The sequence below is a fragment of the Xiphophorus hellerii genome, chromosome 7 (assembly GCF_003331165.1).
Source record: "Xiphophorus hellerii strain 12219 chromosome 7, Xiphophorus_hellerii-4.1, whole genome shotgun sequence".
Classification (NCBI taxonomy): Eukaryota; Metazoa; Chordata; class Actinopteri; order Cyprinodontiformes; family Poeciliidae; genus Xiphophorus; species Xiphophorus hellerii.
The window spans coordinates 25,818,445-25,834,870 of NC_045678.1; the positions used below are offsets into that span (position 1 = coordinate 25,818,445).

Consider the following 16,426-nt stretch of genomic DNA (forward strand, 5'->3'; position numbering starts at 1 on the left):
GATTTATATTGGCGGTGTTTCTATTTCATATAAATCAATGACAGTGTAATGCTGCTGTTGGTACAACTGAGCAGTGTGTTTTCCAGAAACTAGGTTGGAACTCATCAGTGGCTCATAATAAGGACGATAATAGATGATTAATTACAACAGCTGCTTTCTGGAGCCTCTCTTTACGAAGCCAAGGTCGGCGGATGGGGAGGTAAAAAGCGAACCCCCCCAAATTCCTCTCTAAATTTGAAGAAAGAAACTTTCATATAACACATTTTCTAAACTTTTCACTCAGTATTTTACACCTTATTTTATGTCATTTTTTCTTCCATTCCTCAAATAATGTCTTTTCTACTCTAGCCACAGTGTGAGACTTGATAAGAAATATATTGTCTCCAACATTATCTTACTGCTACCAGTGTGGTAGGAAAGAGGGTTTGTCATGATACAGCCTGATGGGCACACAATATATAGGAATGAATGCACATGGACTAAAAACCTTCAGACTTTTTGCAAGTCAACGTAAAAATGTTAATTGACAAATCGCTTTAACTCGTATCTAATCTCTAAACTCCAGCATTTTTTTTTTATTATTATTTTTCAGGAGGATTTATTGTTATTATTATTAAGCCCTTGTGACAGGAGAAATGTTTTTCTGGTAAAGGATTCTGTTGGCTTTGTATGTTTGTGCTTCAGATGTTTTTAATCTAAAAGCCAGGCTGAGAAAAAACGGCCCAGTAACCTTCAGCATTCAACCTTCTGAATGAAATGCAGAAGTTGCTGCAGTAAATCTTTTAGCAACAGCACATCTAACATTTTATTTAAACAAAAGTTAGAAGAACATATGTTGAAAGCTGACAGTAGCAGAACAGATGACACAATATTTACCAATGTTTCCCATACCCATCGCAAGCTTTTCATATACATCAAGCAGCCCTAGTCTCAAAAGACATCATGTCCAGTTAAAGTCCATCCCAACCTGTTTATTTTCAACTTTTCTGTGGAACTATTTATCCCAGTAACCCTGTAATTTACTTGGACTGCTTTAAACAACAAACAGTCTTTGTGATTGTTTCACAATCTAAATCATCTTATCCACACCAGACGCGTTTAAAAACGGGAGCTAACCAAAATTTACAGCAGGATTTACCAAAACTGCCTGATCATAATGAAAGACCAATAGTTGGAAGTATTTACTGGATTCAGAGAAAAAATATTGGCTTTAAATGCAGCTGTAAGCAGCACATTAACCTATCCAACTCTGAGGCTGGACAACAAAATCAACACTGGACAGAGACAGTGAGCTTGTATTATTCTGATGCAAATCCAATATCCAATTAGTTGTTTCTTTTGTTTGTTTTTTTAATCAACTGATTAAGTCAAAAAATGTTTTCAATTTACATAACAGATGATGAAAAATATAATTTTTCTCATGATTTTTTTCTTTTTTTTACTGAAGATTAAGTCTTCAATTAGGTAATCTGCAGACTATGCATTAGTTGATCTTAAAGGGTGTGGAGGTTTCCATCTAGCTCCTCCATGGCCAGATAACATGCAGTTTCAGCTCATATTAAGGTATGACGGATCATTAACATAATTTACAGCTCCATCTCATTGTTATGCAAAACCCAAAGGCCATAAAAATCATATAAAAGTACAAAAGAAACAATACCATTACCTGCGTTGCAATGTATATGAAGACAATAATGTGTAATTTGTCTGTATTTTATCTACAGGGCCAATGTTATTTTTAATCCAGTGTTCACAGGCAGAAAATCGCATTTAAATCTGAGCTTCAGATGTTAAAACTGGCAACACTCACTGAGAGAAAGCAGCCGCTTCCTAAAAACTAATTCAGAAATTGATTTTTTTGTTGTTTTTCCTCACAACAAATAAAAATAAAAGCCTCACTGTCAATATGGCATTACATGCTTTCCATTTCCAAAGTCACGATCTGCTAAGACACTTTCATCCTTCCATTCTGTAGCTGTGGCAACTTGCAGCGGATAAACACAGCTGTGTTTGGAGTTTAGGAGACAGTTTTCGCTAAAGGGATGCCATATCCTCCCCGGCGACAACCCACTAACTAACTAGCTGCCTTTTTCAGACTTATCTGGTTAGATATTTGCCTGCATGGATGGTGTTTGGGTGGTTCACTTAGACACTGGCAGTCACAGATTAACAACTCTAGGTCACAAAGAGTGTTGTAATGTTGCCTAAATCTTCTCTACCATACTTTATAACTAAGCTCTTAATTTGTGTGCTGAGGTGAAATGATCCATATAATTCAATGGGATTGACAGAAAAACAACTGCATACATGGCATGGTTATGCAAACCTCTGGCAATGACCCCAAGAGGTCTAATGTAAGAAGGAAATGCTCACATCTTTCATGCCTGATAATTTATCTTGCTCGCAGCACCCAGCCCGTACTCCTCTTACCAAAGCTGTCAGTTGAGACCCATTTTAACCTCTCTGTATTACTGAGCAAAAAGCAAAGAGGAACGGTGTGCCTCTAAAATTTTGAGACTCACAAGAAATAAGCTGCTGGTCAAAGAAAGAGTGGAAAGACACAAGTATAATTAAATAGTTTTACAGAAAAAGGAAGAAATAATAAGCATTTCTGGAAAGCTAAATATTAACGAATAGATTCAAAGTATCTGCTTTTAAGACTACAGTAAAACAAAGAAACTTCCTTACGTCAATATTTAGCACATTCTCCAGTTGATACATATGAAGCCCACCCCACAGTGTAAACTCAGCTCTTCACAAAAACAAAGTCTTTCCTTACAAAGTTTTAACAAGGAAACATTATGCATCGGCGTCTACAGATTAGCCCTGTGGTTCCAAATTATTTTCCGTCATGCCCCCCCAGGGAACATACAATTTTTCACGCCCCATCTTGAATTGAATACTATTGAGAGTCTGATACTACTTAGCTATTATCTATGCAAACCACTGGAACCAACGTTCTGCACCCAATCACCCGAATATGAAAACAGATTAATAAAATGAGCTGAAACAACATCAATTTTAAGTTGTTGCAGCTCATTTTATTGCTTAAAGCCACAAAACAATTTCCAAGATCAGTTTATTAACTCAATTTGTAACATTTAATCAAAACTGGTCAGCCTGAAAAGAGAAAAAGTGCAAATGATTCAAAGGGATGTTTATTTCTTTAAATACAGTAACAATCAAAACTTTTCTAAACTGTCAACTTTGGTTACTTTTCAGCCTATTCAGCTTATTCTTCAAAAAGGTATGTCACTTTTTAACATTTTTTATGCAAAACTAGCAAAAATATTGTTTACATTTTAGCTTCCTCCTTTTTTCTTTTATCAGTCAAACTCCTCCATGTCTCCTGCTCCTCCGTCAGCTCTGTACACTGGTGTGCCTGTGCTGGCTACTTCTTCTACTGGGTAAAAAAAGGCAGCCTGTTGATTAGTTTGGGCACTGCCACCTAGTGACTTGAGGCTTGTTTATTGTTCAAGCATGAATAAAAACAATAGCAAAAAGTCCTAGTGTCTTCCCCCTTGCCGTCATGACATCTCAACAACCTTAGTTGATTAGTCAAATAGTTCAATTCACTTTTGCTTTCTGTGAGCACACCTGTTCCTACTAGAGGTACATGTTTGACTCTATGTTGGATCTGCAGAACATCATAAATTAAATAATGACTTGTAGAATGATGATTTTGAAGTAGTTTCATTTTTAAAATACTTACGACAAGTCAAACAAAATCCTCGGCATTCTTCAATCATTGCAGAACCATCAATGCTGTTACTGATTTGCGGAACCATTTGTTTATTTCACTATTCTGCAAATCACTTTAGATTTGAGTAAAGCACGGAAGCCACAATAAGACTAATTAAGTGCTAATCACCTGACCAACGGTAGTCTTTGGTTATTAAAAACAGCAAAGTGCCGAATAGAAAAAGCAAGATTACTGTCATCCTACTTACTTATGTGCAGTGGCTCCTAACGGGTTAGCAAACAGAAATGAAATAGTATTTGCTTAGCAGTTATCATCTTTCAGGCTTTGTTTAAATTTTCATAAATACTACTGTGGAACAAGTATTGTTACATTAAAAGTTATAACAACTCTCTATATTATCTGAGAAACCATAGTTAACAAGTGAGAAATCCAAACTGCAACACTGGCAAAATGATAAAACGGGCAGCAGAGAGCTTCATGCAATATGTATTTGTGAGCACCATGTTTTAGTCAATGTTCCATAATACATGTAGCATCGTCCTCAGCTTAATGGGAGCTAGTAGTGAACTAGCTGTTTTTCAAACTGCATGGTTTCTAATATAAATATACCTTTGGAGTGGTAAAATAAAGCAATAATAAAACCAACGTGATTTAATGGTTGGCCACAAGCGGAACTGAATGTTCCTTTCCAATTAATATGCGATCTCCTCTTCCACAGCTCCTGCACTGATAAAGAGATTTTCATCTGGTTGGTTGTGGGGACAAGAAACAATTGAGGTTGTCACTACCCTGCATCCAATTCCGCTGAAGGTTTTTGTACTTAGAAAATAAAACAAAACTTCAGAAATAAATTCACATTTTTGCCAACAGTTTCCACCTACTGGGAAGCCTCCACCAGTAATCTTCAGCCACAGCTAGCATAACAAGGCTGTCTTAGCTAGTAGCCAGAAGATTATCGCTACCAATAATCAGCTGGGAAGGAAATAAATATTTACATGTTTTCACAAGTTCTCATTCATCTCAGTAAATGTATGCCTTCTTCCTTCCCATTCATATAATTGGTGCATTTTAGTTATACAGGAAGAAATTGGTTTCAAAATGATACACTTTCAACATATTTCTGGATAAAAGGCCACAACTGCTGATAGCTGGCAAAACAATATGAATATCTCTTTTAATTGACCAATTTTTAAATTTAACTTCAAACAAATGGTTGAAATGATCAGAAAAAGTTGTACATCAGAACAACATTTAAAAGAGCATTAAAATGCCGTAAAATCCCAGTGATGTTTTTCTGTACCCCTATTAATGGTCTGTGTTGTGTGATGCTAGTATCTACAACCTAACAGTAGCGTACCATTTTCTTATAGACCTACAACTGAAGCAGGCCCAGAAACGGGTTGGTTGTATCGATCGCTTTTAAAGTGGAAACAGACAAAGTAGCTTACTGAGAAGCAGCGACCCCTACTGTACCGCTCGCTGGAAGTGAGGCATTAAACCTCAAATTGAGGCCTAATTTATGTCCCTCAAATACACTGAAACATGTGAAAGGATTCTACCCAAATCTGAATATTCAGTGAACTCATTTCTAAATGCTTGGAATGTTGAAAGAAACTTTCAATAAGTGGTTTTTAGTAATTGTTCTGCTTTTTTGGTGTTTAAAATAGGTGCATTAAATCAACTGTAATAGTCTTTAAATCAAGTCCATCACTTTAGATTATGCCATATTTTTGCCATTAACAATGAAATTGTAATGTTCAATGATAACACTGTACTGAGTATGTTACTTTACTTCACAGCCAGAGTTAGTTAATTCTCAGAAACATCTAGTGGTAATATCCAAACTGCTCCAAAGTGGGTTATCCCCTGCTCTCTGCTAACGGGTATACGTAGTTTATTCCTATTTTATCACATCTGTGACTCCTCCTGCTCCCACACAGGTTCAGGTGTGCTTCTCAAGAAAAGCATGGCTCCTGTCATGGCAAGCTTAATCATCCCCAGCTGAGCCACTTCACTTCTAAAACACAGAACTTAACCAGAGCTAAAGGAACACACATAGAGTTCAGACCGGAGTTCTGTTCAGCCCACAAGTGAGAAATGTATTTTTTATTTCATAATACAAATCTGGGTTGCTTTTATTTAGTTCAACTTCAAAATCAATGTCTGCCTAGCAGTAATTTATGAATTAGATCTGAAAGGAAACATGGATTCATGGTCACCTTATCTCTACTCTTATGAAACAAAACAGAAAAAAATCGTCAGAAGTTCATTTTGCAGAAATACAGCGAGTTTCGATTTTGAATAAAAGGAGGAAAGTTAACTATGGTTTAATTTTGTTGTCAACTGTTGTTGAGCATGACTGTGAGAGAAAACCAGACCACACAAACCAAAGCAACATATCAACATATGCATGGGGTAAATATTGCAAAAAGACCAAAACAAGCAGCCGGGAATAAGTCTTTCTTTAGTAAGTTGAAAAACTTAACAGCTTTATTTATTTATATTTTTCTTGCTTTTATATTTTTCACATGAATTCAAGACTAATTTTGTAGCACCCTCTAATTATACAACATTTGTCTATCAGCACTAAGCATTTCTCTGAAGCCTCAGACTTCTATCAAGCCTCACATGTCGACATGTTATAGAAGAAGCTCTCCTTTCAAATAGCTTCTTATGTGTTTGTGTTCCCTTTGAGTTTAGTTTTAAACACATCATATAAAATGGCTGCCTTTGAGTCTTCTTCACTGAGAAACAACCTCCACACTGAAGAGTGTTTTTGTCAATTTTGGGGGGGGGAGGGGGGGGAGAGATTTAAAATCATGCTTATTTTTTAATGAAGTATTTCACTTCCTGAAGTGATATAAGGAATATTTAGAAAAGTGCAAATATAATTTCAGAAAAATAAAATATATGAACATGGAGTACAAACCCTGAATTTGATGTAAGGCTAAAGGTAGAGTTTATAGCTAAAACGCTATTAGTACTTCATATTTTAAATCAGTGCTCTGCACCTTCCTTTGGTATAAACCCAGATTAGACAAGCTAAGGGGCTAAAGCTAACCGCTAATCCTGTACAATTCCTGTACAATTTCTGTACAAAAAGAAAACTACACTTTTCTATTGACTTTTTCTATCAATATTTATTTGATGATAAATATTGATAGAAATATTTCTATCAATATTTGTATCAATATAGAAATTGATAGAAATCAATATAGAAATTGATAGAAATATTTCTATCAATATAGAAATTGATAGAAATTTCTATATTGAAAACCAAACAGGCCAAAATAAACACAGGCAAGGGGACGCCACATGTACTGCAGGTAAGATGTTATCTGCTCACAACGTTTTAACAGAGCTGCACTTCAAAATACCTAAATCATTCCTTTAACTATTATGCTATTGGGGGGAAAAAAAACAGTTGTGGCCCAGGGGCCCATATTCTCCTGAATCCGGCCCTGGACAGAACCTCTGCCTCTGGACTTCATTCATAACTCCCTGGTCCCGATGAGGTGCTCCATTCAAAGTGAAATGCGATGCAAATTTGCAGTCATTCATGCACTTCAACTGGGCCACAGATAGAGAGACGGACGAGACAAACTGGACTGAGCACGGTCCATATGATCCTAGCAGCAGGCGGCGGAGGAACCAACTGCGACCCGAAAGATGTGGCACGGATGGCAGAGGATTACGTCATCGTAGGGAAAAAAGGAGGACGCCTCATCACAGCAGACCTTTACCATCCATAATAAAACAACCTCCAATCCAGCAGGCCGATTCAACCAAAAATAACGATTATTAATGCAAAGCCACGCTGAAAGCAGGCTCTCTGTAAGCAGATTATCCACGCAGGCGGAGTGGTGTGACGTTTCTAGAATGTGAAGCCTTGCTTCATCAGTTTGTCACCAACAAGCAAAAAAAACTCTGTTTCGCATTTTCTGACAGACGGTAAAATAAAAATGTTGCAACGGTGGCGAATAAGCCGCACTGAAAGCTAATTGGACTCGTCATTAAAGGGGCTTATTGTACACTGCCCATTGAATGAGTTGACTCCTTTATAGGATAAAAACAAATAAATAAATAGATGTCAACAGAATGGTGCATGGACGGGTTTTAACGCCACAATGCATGTTTCAAATGCCACGCACATTTCAATAGCTACTGTTTTTAAACGGAAAAAATATTGAATGGGCTAAAAAAAGAGCAGCTAGCTAACAAGCAGGCAGCATAACAGTCACAGCTTGAAATGCGTTTAATTTTCTTCACAAGGGGGTTGAAATAGAAAAAGCCTTTTCTGAACTGTTATCCCAATGTTATGTAGCACTATTAGCAATTTCAGCTGCACGGTGTATAAAAGTGACAGAGCTAAGCTAGTTTGCTAACGTCAACTGTTAGAGGAGAAAAATATAAAGCGTCCCCATTCTTACCGTCATAAACTGCTCCAGGGGCGTCCAGTTTTTAAGGAATTAAAGTGTTGCTGTGGGAGAAAATGGTTCGTGTAGGGGGGGCGATGTAGCCCGGACATCCAAGATCAGTTGACCCAGTGCCGATGAAAGCCGAGCAGCAGCATCGTTATCACCGCGCCGCCTTACACACATCCATCCAGCAGAGCGGGGCCTCCTCCGGGCTCGACAGTACGACTTGCTCGGCGACGACGACGACGGATAATCCACAAGACAGAAGCCCCTGCAGCAAGCATTGGCTAGACGCGGTACCTATCCAGTCATTTCAGGCCGTCGGAATGAGAAATGCAGTCCCAAAGCGAGCGAAGAAAACATACAATGTGCTTGTCAAAAAGAGAAGCAGGTTGGTGTTGGAAACTGTCGGATCACAGAGAGAGAAAATGTTGCGTTTCTGACTTTTCCAGCATGAGCCAGCCCGTTGTTGTCAGCGATCCCTGATCGCGCTCTCTCTCTCTCTCTCTCTCTGCAGCTGCTCTCTTGCCTTGCAGCAGCACAGCAGCGAGCTGTGCAGCGACGTAATTGCGCAACCGCACAGGGCACTGGGGCGTGGCCGTGGAACGTGAGGCGCGGTGTTTGATTTCAAACGCACCAAGGTAAACATACCTAATCTAAGCGTAATTTCAGAGAAACTAGTAGTTTTTAAAATACGCATTGAAAAGCCTGGAGGCAGCCCTCATCTTGTTATATTTTGCCCAACAACCAGACAACTAGCATCACCAACTTCTCTCTACAATATTTATAGTAAGCAGACGTAGAGTATTTAAGCCTTTAAAAATATTACTTTCAAAACTAAAGTTAAAATTATAGTATTTTCTACCCATTTCTAAAATTTCTGTCTATTATGCCGACTGCAAGTAACTTGACTGAATGAAGATCAATTCATATTTTAACTAAAAATGCACCAGACACAAACACACTTACAGTTTCTTAAAATGAGACTTCTTGTTTGTCTGCAAGCTTCATTGTTCTAATGTTATTTTCTGTCTGCTGAGCTTGATGTGCCATTTGAAGATCAGTAGTAAACAATAGATTTGGTCACTAAAAGTTGCATATACAGTAAATACTATCTACAGTAAGTTTTGATGTTGAAAGTTTTATGTTGAAAAACTGCAGAAGAAAAGTGTTTCTTCTGCATGAATTTGTTATTTTGTAATCATGTTTTTAAATTTGTATTATTCTTTTCAATTTTAGTATTTAAAATGGCAGAATTTGCACAAAACTTTATGGTTTTGTCTGTCAGATTACACAACTTTATCCAAAACCTAAACATTTAGCATTTGTTCTCCTTAATTTTGGCTTATTTAAAAATAAAAAGTAAATAATTTAAAGAATGAAGCAATGACAAAGATACAGTGACCAAAAAAAGATCAGATGATGAATGAGTTTTCTTTTTGTCTACTCTCATCTCAAATATTGCACCAGTTTGCATGAGTGATTCCTATTGACTGTGACCGTATTTAAATGGGCGGAAAATCATACACCATCTGCTGTGAAGCAGAGCAAAAGCAGCAAGACCTTAAGGAGATTTTCCCTGTGAAATATTCAAAGAGTTTGAAAATGACTACAGGACAGAAGAAAATGTTGTTGATTAGATGACAATGGCTTAGTGTGCGAGGACTGCTAATAAATAAAGATATTCTAATAACTTCTAGATTGGTTGTTCAATTGTTACTGTTTCTATATCTTTGTGTTGAATAATAGAACATAGAGATGTGAGTGAATGTAAGCAACTGACATTTTTATCTAGTTTTCAACCCTTAGTGTTTTGCTTTAAAAAAAATGGTTTAAAGCGGCTAAATTAAAACTATGTATTTTACTGGATAATAGCATAAAGTTATAAGTGTATAGTCATTGAAGGTATCAATTAAATGTAAATTTTTGGACTGGCAATACAGAATTATGACATTTATAGTACAGTAAGCTGATGCAAATAGGCAGAAGTTTTATTCATAAAAACCTCTGTTGCTAAATTACAGAATCCATTGGGTCACAATAAATCAGTATTTGAGACAATAGGCATATTTTTTTTTTCAAATATCTTTAAAAGTTACTTCATTCATTTTATGTATTTTATGCTCTTGACTGTCTATTGAAAGACAACCACCAGCAGAGTCATTCATGAACATTGCAAATCTTTGCTGCTGGATGCTGTGAGAACGGTAATGTGGGTTGTACTGACCTCAAGTGGCATGAAAAGACAAGCTACATGTTCCACTACGGCAAACAATGGAGCCATTGTACAGACAGCTCTGTCTGGCATACAATAAAGTGCACTGATGAAGTGGAGTGGCAAGAACAAGACAATGAATCCAGTGTTGTCGATCTGCGCTGCCCAAAGGACACTTTGTAGTCAGAGAAATGATAAAGTGAACATGACAGTTCAACTACTGCTCAATTCAGCTGCTGCTCTGTTTTAATTTTTTTCCGTACTTCATCCCACACCAAAACAATAAGTCGGAGCAAAAACAACAAACAATGAATTAATAAAACATTTGATTAGTTTAACCTTTTGTAGCCTTTTTTAATGAACAGCAAAATATTCATACGTCTTGGTCTTTTTTCACATTTTGTCACATGTAATGTATTTTGTTGTGATTTCAAATTGTAGTGCATAATTGTGAAGTGGAATGAAAAGTGAATTTCTGTGTTGTCTTTGTGCCACCAAGAGTGTGCAGTGAAACTGATGCAATGTGTATGTCTATGTAAACAAACAATGATAATTTGTGGTGATGAGTGTCTATATCTCACTCTAGGTCTTAATATAGATGTCTGACACACACTCCACTGTGACGTTCCTGCTCCTCATGTATGGAACGCCTTTAGGGCAAAAAAGGTGGGAAATTTTATGTGTCTTTTACACATTGGCAGATTGTTGTCATCCAATCACTGCTTGGGTGGTAAAGAACCAATCATTACCAACAAGTGTAAATACTATTGGGATTTAAGAAAAACACAAGAGAACACAATATATTTGAATTTTGTAGCCTAATAATATGTAGTTGCGCATATAAATAAGCTTACTCTGTGGATTTCAGTAACATTTCTTGATCTAATATATCTAATACAGCAATGGATCTGATCTGTGAAAAGGTTCCTGAGTTTTGAACAAACAGTATATACAGTATATATAAAAACACACAGTCTGGATTTGCACTTTATTTCTCTTGACTCCAAAGAGCAGTGGGGTAAAAATACAGTTTCTATCTGCAACCTAATTATGCGTGTCTATATTTAGTTCAGTCTACAGGCAGTTGGATTGAAGATGTAATTAAACAGCATATCTGAACCTTGTTAATGTGCAGACGGATGACCTGGAGGAAATACAAGTGCTGGATGAAGAGGTCTGAGTCACTGAGCTGAAGATTACAACAGTTTAGTTAGGTTGTACAAAATTAGAGATCCTTTATGTGTTCTGTTTTCTTTTTTTTCACTTGACCTGCAGGGAATACAGACATATCAGTTTTCTATGCAACTGAAAAAGATGAGTAATTATCATGGCATCACAGATATCTGATTCTGGATAAATCCAATACTTTTTTCCCTCACTTGAAAAAGGTTTTCTTTTGTCTTTCACTGAATATTTACATAGCATACAATATATTGTAAACACAGATGAGACTGTTTCACATTCTTTACCAGCACTTACCAGCTATTTTAACTGGCTGTAAGCTTGATTTTTTTTGTAGTTTAATACATCTGCAAAATCTAGCAGCAGAAAATACATAATATTAAAAAAATACTGGACAATAGATTAAGTTCAATGAGTCCAGTTTTATGTTAAATAACACCGTAAGCTCTCCCCTACGACATACAAAATACTCACCTTTCTATAGATAGCTGTTTTGGTTATTTCCAGTCAGCAGAGGGCGCCATTTATCTGAAACCTGCACCATTCTAACAGTTATTCCGTCAAAAATCTCAGTCTAAACTCAACAACTTAAGGTTTTTAAACTTTCCTACCACATTCCTAACAAAATATTTTTTTTTTGGTTAACCGGTCTTTCTATTGTACCATCAATTTAGTGTGTGCTTGCATCGTTGTTTGCCCGGTCAGCCTCTATAATGCAGATTGCCACAAACAACCTGGAATTCAGCAAGCATATAAGAAGGTGCTCTGATTAGATGAGACTAAAATAAAATTTTTTGGCCTACATATAAAATATTATGTGTGGTAGCCAAACAACACATCATTTCCACATTAATACATGGTGGAGTACACATTGTGGGGAAGTTCAGATATAAAGAATTTGTGGCAAAACTTTGACACATTTCTGTTCACAGATGCTCTCCACCCAAACTGATTGAACTTTTGCTATTATGGAATCAAGACAGGGGAAGAGATGATTCCACAAAGTTTTAATTAAAGGGGGGTAAAATAGGTATGCAAACTTCTCAGATATTTCATTGGAAAACCAACTAAATTAGAAATGTACAATTTCTCTTCAACTTCACAATTATTTATTTGCTACTTTCTGCTGGACCATCACATTAAATCCCATCTAAATATACAGAAGTTGGTGGTCAAAATGTGAAAAAGTTCAAGGGTTGTTGATATTTTTCACTGTGGCGCCTCAGCATTAAAGCAGTAAATGTCAGCTGAATTCGGAATCAACCACATCTTTTTATTGGATAAAAGTCACATATCTGACACCTTGAATTCTATCTTTTAACGACAAAAAATTAAATATTCAACAGATTCAGAAAGGCATATTTCTATTAGAAATATCTGCCTGCTGGTACCAGCTTTGTAGCTTTATGGTTCGTTTTATGCTTTCTCTTCTTTTATCAGAGCGAGGATGCCTTCTCTCCTGGAGGTGTAAGGCGTGTGCTTCAGCTGAAGGACATGAGCAGGAAACAGGTTCCCACTGGGCGCGTACATCTCCTCGCCTTTCTGTCCCATCAGTGAGCGCAGCGTCTTGTTTCTGGACAGGATTTTATCATAAAACTCCACTCCTCCTCTGGCGTATTCCCGAGACACTCCCGCTGCATGTTTGTCTGAGCTGTAGTCAATCCACTGACTGAGAGCGTCAGAGGTGAGGAAGTATGAAACGGCCCCAATTCCCAGCGCCAGAATGTTCACTGAAAAACGCATCAGCACGGGGCCGCCATGCAGGCCAAACACCTGCTTCAGCACCACGCTGTACACCCAAACCCCGCCCAGGCAGAACGGAGCCACTGCAGCTGTCAGGACCGGACCCCCGGATTGTAAGCGGGCCACCTCCCGAGCGATGGCGAACTTCTGTGCCTCTGTGGAGAACACCAGCGCCTCCTTCAGAGCAGAGCCAGCCTCGGTGCTCCAGTCCACCGTTTTCCCGTTGATGAAGATGTTGCGGTTGGTTATTCCACTCGGATCGTCTGTGGTGCTGTTAAAGTTGGCTGGGATGCCGATTTGGGCGCCAGCAGGAAGCCATGGAACACCGGCACCAACCGGGTGAAACCCGAAGGAGGCGAAGGCAGAGAAGTTCTTGACTGAGCTGACACGGAAGTCCTTCAGGACCTAAAAATGACAAAAATATGAAAAACAACTACAGTCAGTGCCGCAAAAAGTGGGTTTGCACTATGCAAGCATAGGGGCTCTGAGTTAAATGGTAGAAAAATTATTTTTAGTTGAGAATTCACTGGAAGACAAGTGTTTCACTGCAAAAACACAAAATCTTACCACGTAATTGTGGTCTAGTTTCTCGTGCAAATGTCACCTGAAATAAGAAAGCTAACTTGCAAATAACTTTTCAGCAAGAGATATGAGCTTTTAAAGTAAATAATTTCTTAAAATTGATTAAAAATGTTCATATTCCATAATGGCAGATTATTTCACTTATAACAAGGCATATTCCCCATGTTATAAATTAAATAATCTGTCAATGTGGAAAGTATTTTTTCTTCAATGTTAAAGAATTATTGACTTAAAACAAGCAGAAAAGTTACTTGTAAGTTGCTTGGTAAGAGTTTGTGTTTTTGCAGTATTTTAATTTGAGTCGTGCTGTTGTTTGGTGACAGGGAGCTAAAGATGGAGAGGCAGAAAATAAAAAAAATGGAAGAGAGACAAAAAAAGCTTTTCAAAGTGGTTGACAGATAGTAAGTAAGACATTTCAATCTATCAAGAGAAGGCTTGTAAATATTTAGATTAGATTAAGTTACTACTAAAATGACAGGTGACTGTTGTCTTACAACTGTGTGCTGTAGTTACAGGTATAGAGATGCTATTGATGTGTCCACATACACCTGAGAAAGTATGTCGCTGCACCCCTGACTACAGTAACCCCATGAGAGAGTTACTGTTTGATTTTTTGTTTAACTAGACTGCAAATCTGATTCAAACAACAGAAATCAAGCAAAACTACCTGCTGAAAGACATTTTCCAGCTTTTCCGACAGCACCACTGGCTCTCCTTTATGCCAGGCTTGATAGAGCTGACGGTAGGACAAACCGGGGAAAACGTGGTAGAACATGCTGGCTGCGAAGACTCCTCCACAGCTCGCGATGAGCAATGGAGCCCGGTACTTCTGGAGAAGCACCGAGAACTTGAGGAAACGAGATGCCATCGTGTGGTCTTAATGCAGATGTTTCAGCCTGGAGCAGCAACTTTCAGTACGTGATATCTGTGAAGGAGAAAAAATTTTCATCAGCCTCCACATAGGACAAATTGATTATCTCTCTGCTGCCCCCTTGTGGTCATCTAACAAAGAATGTAGCATGCAGAAACTGGATGTTGCATAAAATGATGCGTTGAGAATCTTCCTTAAAATACCCAGAGGGGCCAGTGCTAATGAGATGTTTGTGACAGCAGGTGTTTTGACTTTTAAAGCACTGTGGAGAAAGTTCATGTTGACTTTTATGAAACGCCTGAATGGTTCGGCGAACAGCTTATGTTAGCACCCAAACCTTACTGGGAGTAGTTTCTGCTTTTCATCCAGTCTAAGGTGTCCGTTTGCGAACTGATTCCTTCAGTGACTGTAGATTTGATTTTTATTATGTTTTACATACATGCTGTGTGTATGTATTACATACAACATGTAATGCGTACTGTACATGTTGTATGTATTATTTTCTCTGATAATCTGTCATTGCGGATTTGTCTCTCAAGTTTAAACTGAACTGAAACTCACAGGGAAGTTGTAAAAATACAGCCTTTAAGTGCATTTATTCAGTTTTTTTGCTTTAACAATTATACTAAAAAAATATAGCGCTGATAGAAGATTACATCAAGTTCTCACAGCGTAACTTCTTTACGCTTCTTAGTCAGTAGTGTTAATACGTTTATGCAAATCTGTAGAAGGAAAAGCAAATAATAGTGTTTTAATATGATATTTTAAGAAACTAATACTTGAAATCCTAAAGTATAACAAAAATTAAAGAGAGAAATCCTTTAGAGAGCAAAATACATACATAAAGAACAATGTTTAATGTTGCCGTTTTGTATCTGTTCGTATAATTTGACAATTTTGCAACTTATTTATCCAAACAATTATCACTCTAACATTTAATACAATTTACTGCTACATGTCAGTAACGTGTAGCTTCAGCGCTGCTATGGAAGTCCTGTAAATAATATATTTTAAACAATTATCCAGACAAAACAGTTATTACACACCCAATCATAATTTGATTGGACGTGAATATGCTTTTATTTAGAGGAAAATACCACATAACACTCACATGTTCGCTGCATCTTTACAAGGACAATTACATACTTCAAAATACTGCCGGTGGTGTCCGTAAAGCGATTCGACTGTCGTGATTATGAAAGCGTTTACGACAAATTAACGACAGCATGAGAATGGGGAAATTAGGGGGTTTCCAGATATTCATTTAAAAGTAATTGGTAATGAAACATTAAAGCAAATAAAATATAGACTGTGTGTTGTAGCATAATTGAAAAAAAATGCATGTAAAATTAAAAAGCAACAAAAAGGACAATATGAAATAGTTTAAATAGATATTAGAGTATATAAAGATTTATATTACTTAACCGCAGCAAGTTAAAGCATTTCTTTTCCGCAGTCAATATGTGTACAAATTTGACAAACTTTGTATAATAATTTTCTTGGTTCATAAACCTGAAAAGAAATATGGACACTTGCTTATTATTATTATTATTATTATTATTATTATTATTATTATTATTATTATTATTATTATTATTATTATTATTATTATTATCAATGTTCTGGTATATCTTGACTAGAACGTTAATCACCATTTATCTCTTCTTTCCAAGTGTAGATTATCTTTGAACGTATCAAACATAAGAATCTAA

General features: G+C 37.0%; 2 protein-coding genes across 2 annotated transcripts in view; both read right to left on the reverse strand.

The window, feature by feature from the left end:
* ptpn4a (protein tyrosine phosphatase non-receptor type 4a) overlaps window positions 1–8,644 on the reverse strand; it is an 80,093-nt gene extending 71,449 nt beyond the window's left edge. The window contains exon 1 of the mRNA XM_032567194.1: window positions 8,134–8,644. The gene's annotated coding sequence lies outside the window, so the exon portion shown is untranslated. The remainder of the gene's footprint in view (window positions 1–8,133) is intronic.
* A 2,666-nt stretch (window positions 8,645–11,310) lies between these two features.
* On the reverse strand, window positions 11,311–15,909 carry tmem177 (transmembrane protein 177). Its single transcript, XM_032567198.1, has 3 exons — window positions 15,826–15,909; window positions 14,511–14,768; window positions 11,311–13,666 (listed from the first exon to the last, which is right to left on the reverse strand). The coding sequence occupies exons 2-3, from the start codon at window positions 14,709–14,711 to the stop codon at window positions 12,935–12,937; spliced, it is 933 nt and encodes a 310-aa protein (XP_032423089.1). The 5' UTR covers window positions 14,712–14,768; window positions 15,826–15,909; the 3' UTR covers window positions 11,311–12,934.
* Window positions 15,910–16,426: the final 517 nt, after the last annotated feature.

What these genes read in the sequence shown, in the direction of transcription:
- tmem177 (XM_032567198.1), bottom strand. Translation starts at nt 14,711, where the DNA reads ATGGCATCTCGTTTCCTCAAGTTCTCGGTGCTTCTCCAGAAGTACCGG. An exon ending in TGGAAAATGTCTTTCAGCAG is followed by an intron (nt 13,667 to 14,510) that starts GTAGTTTTGCTT and finishes TGTCATTTTTAG; the next exon opens with GTCCTGAAGGACTTCCGTGT.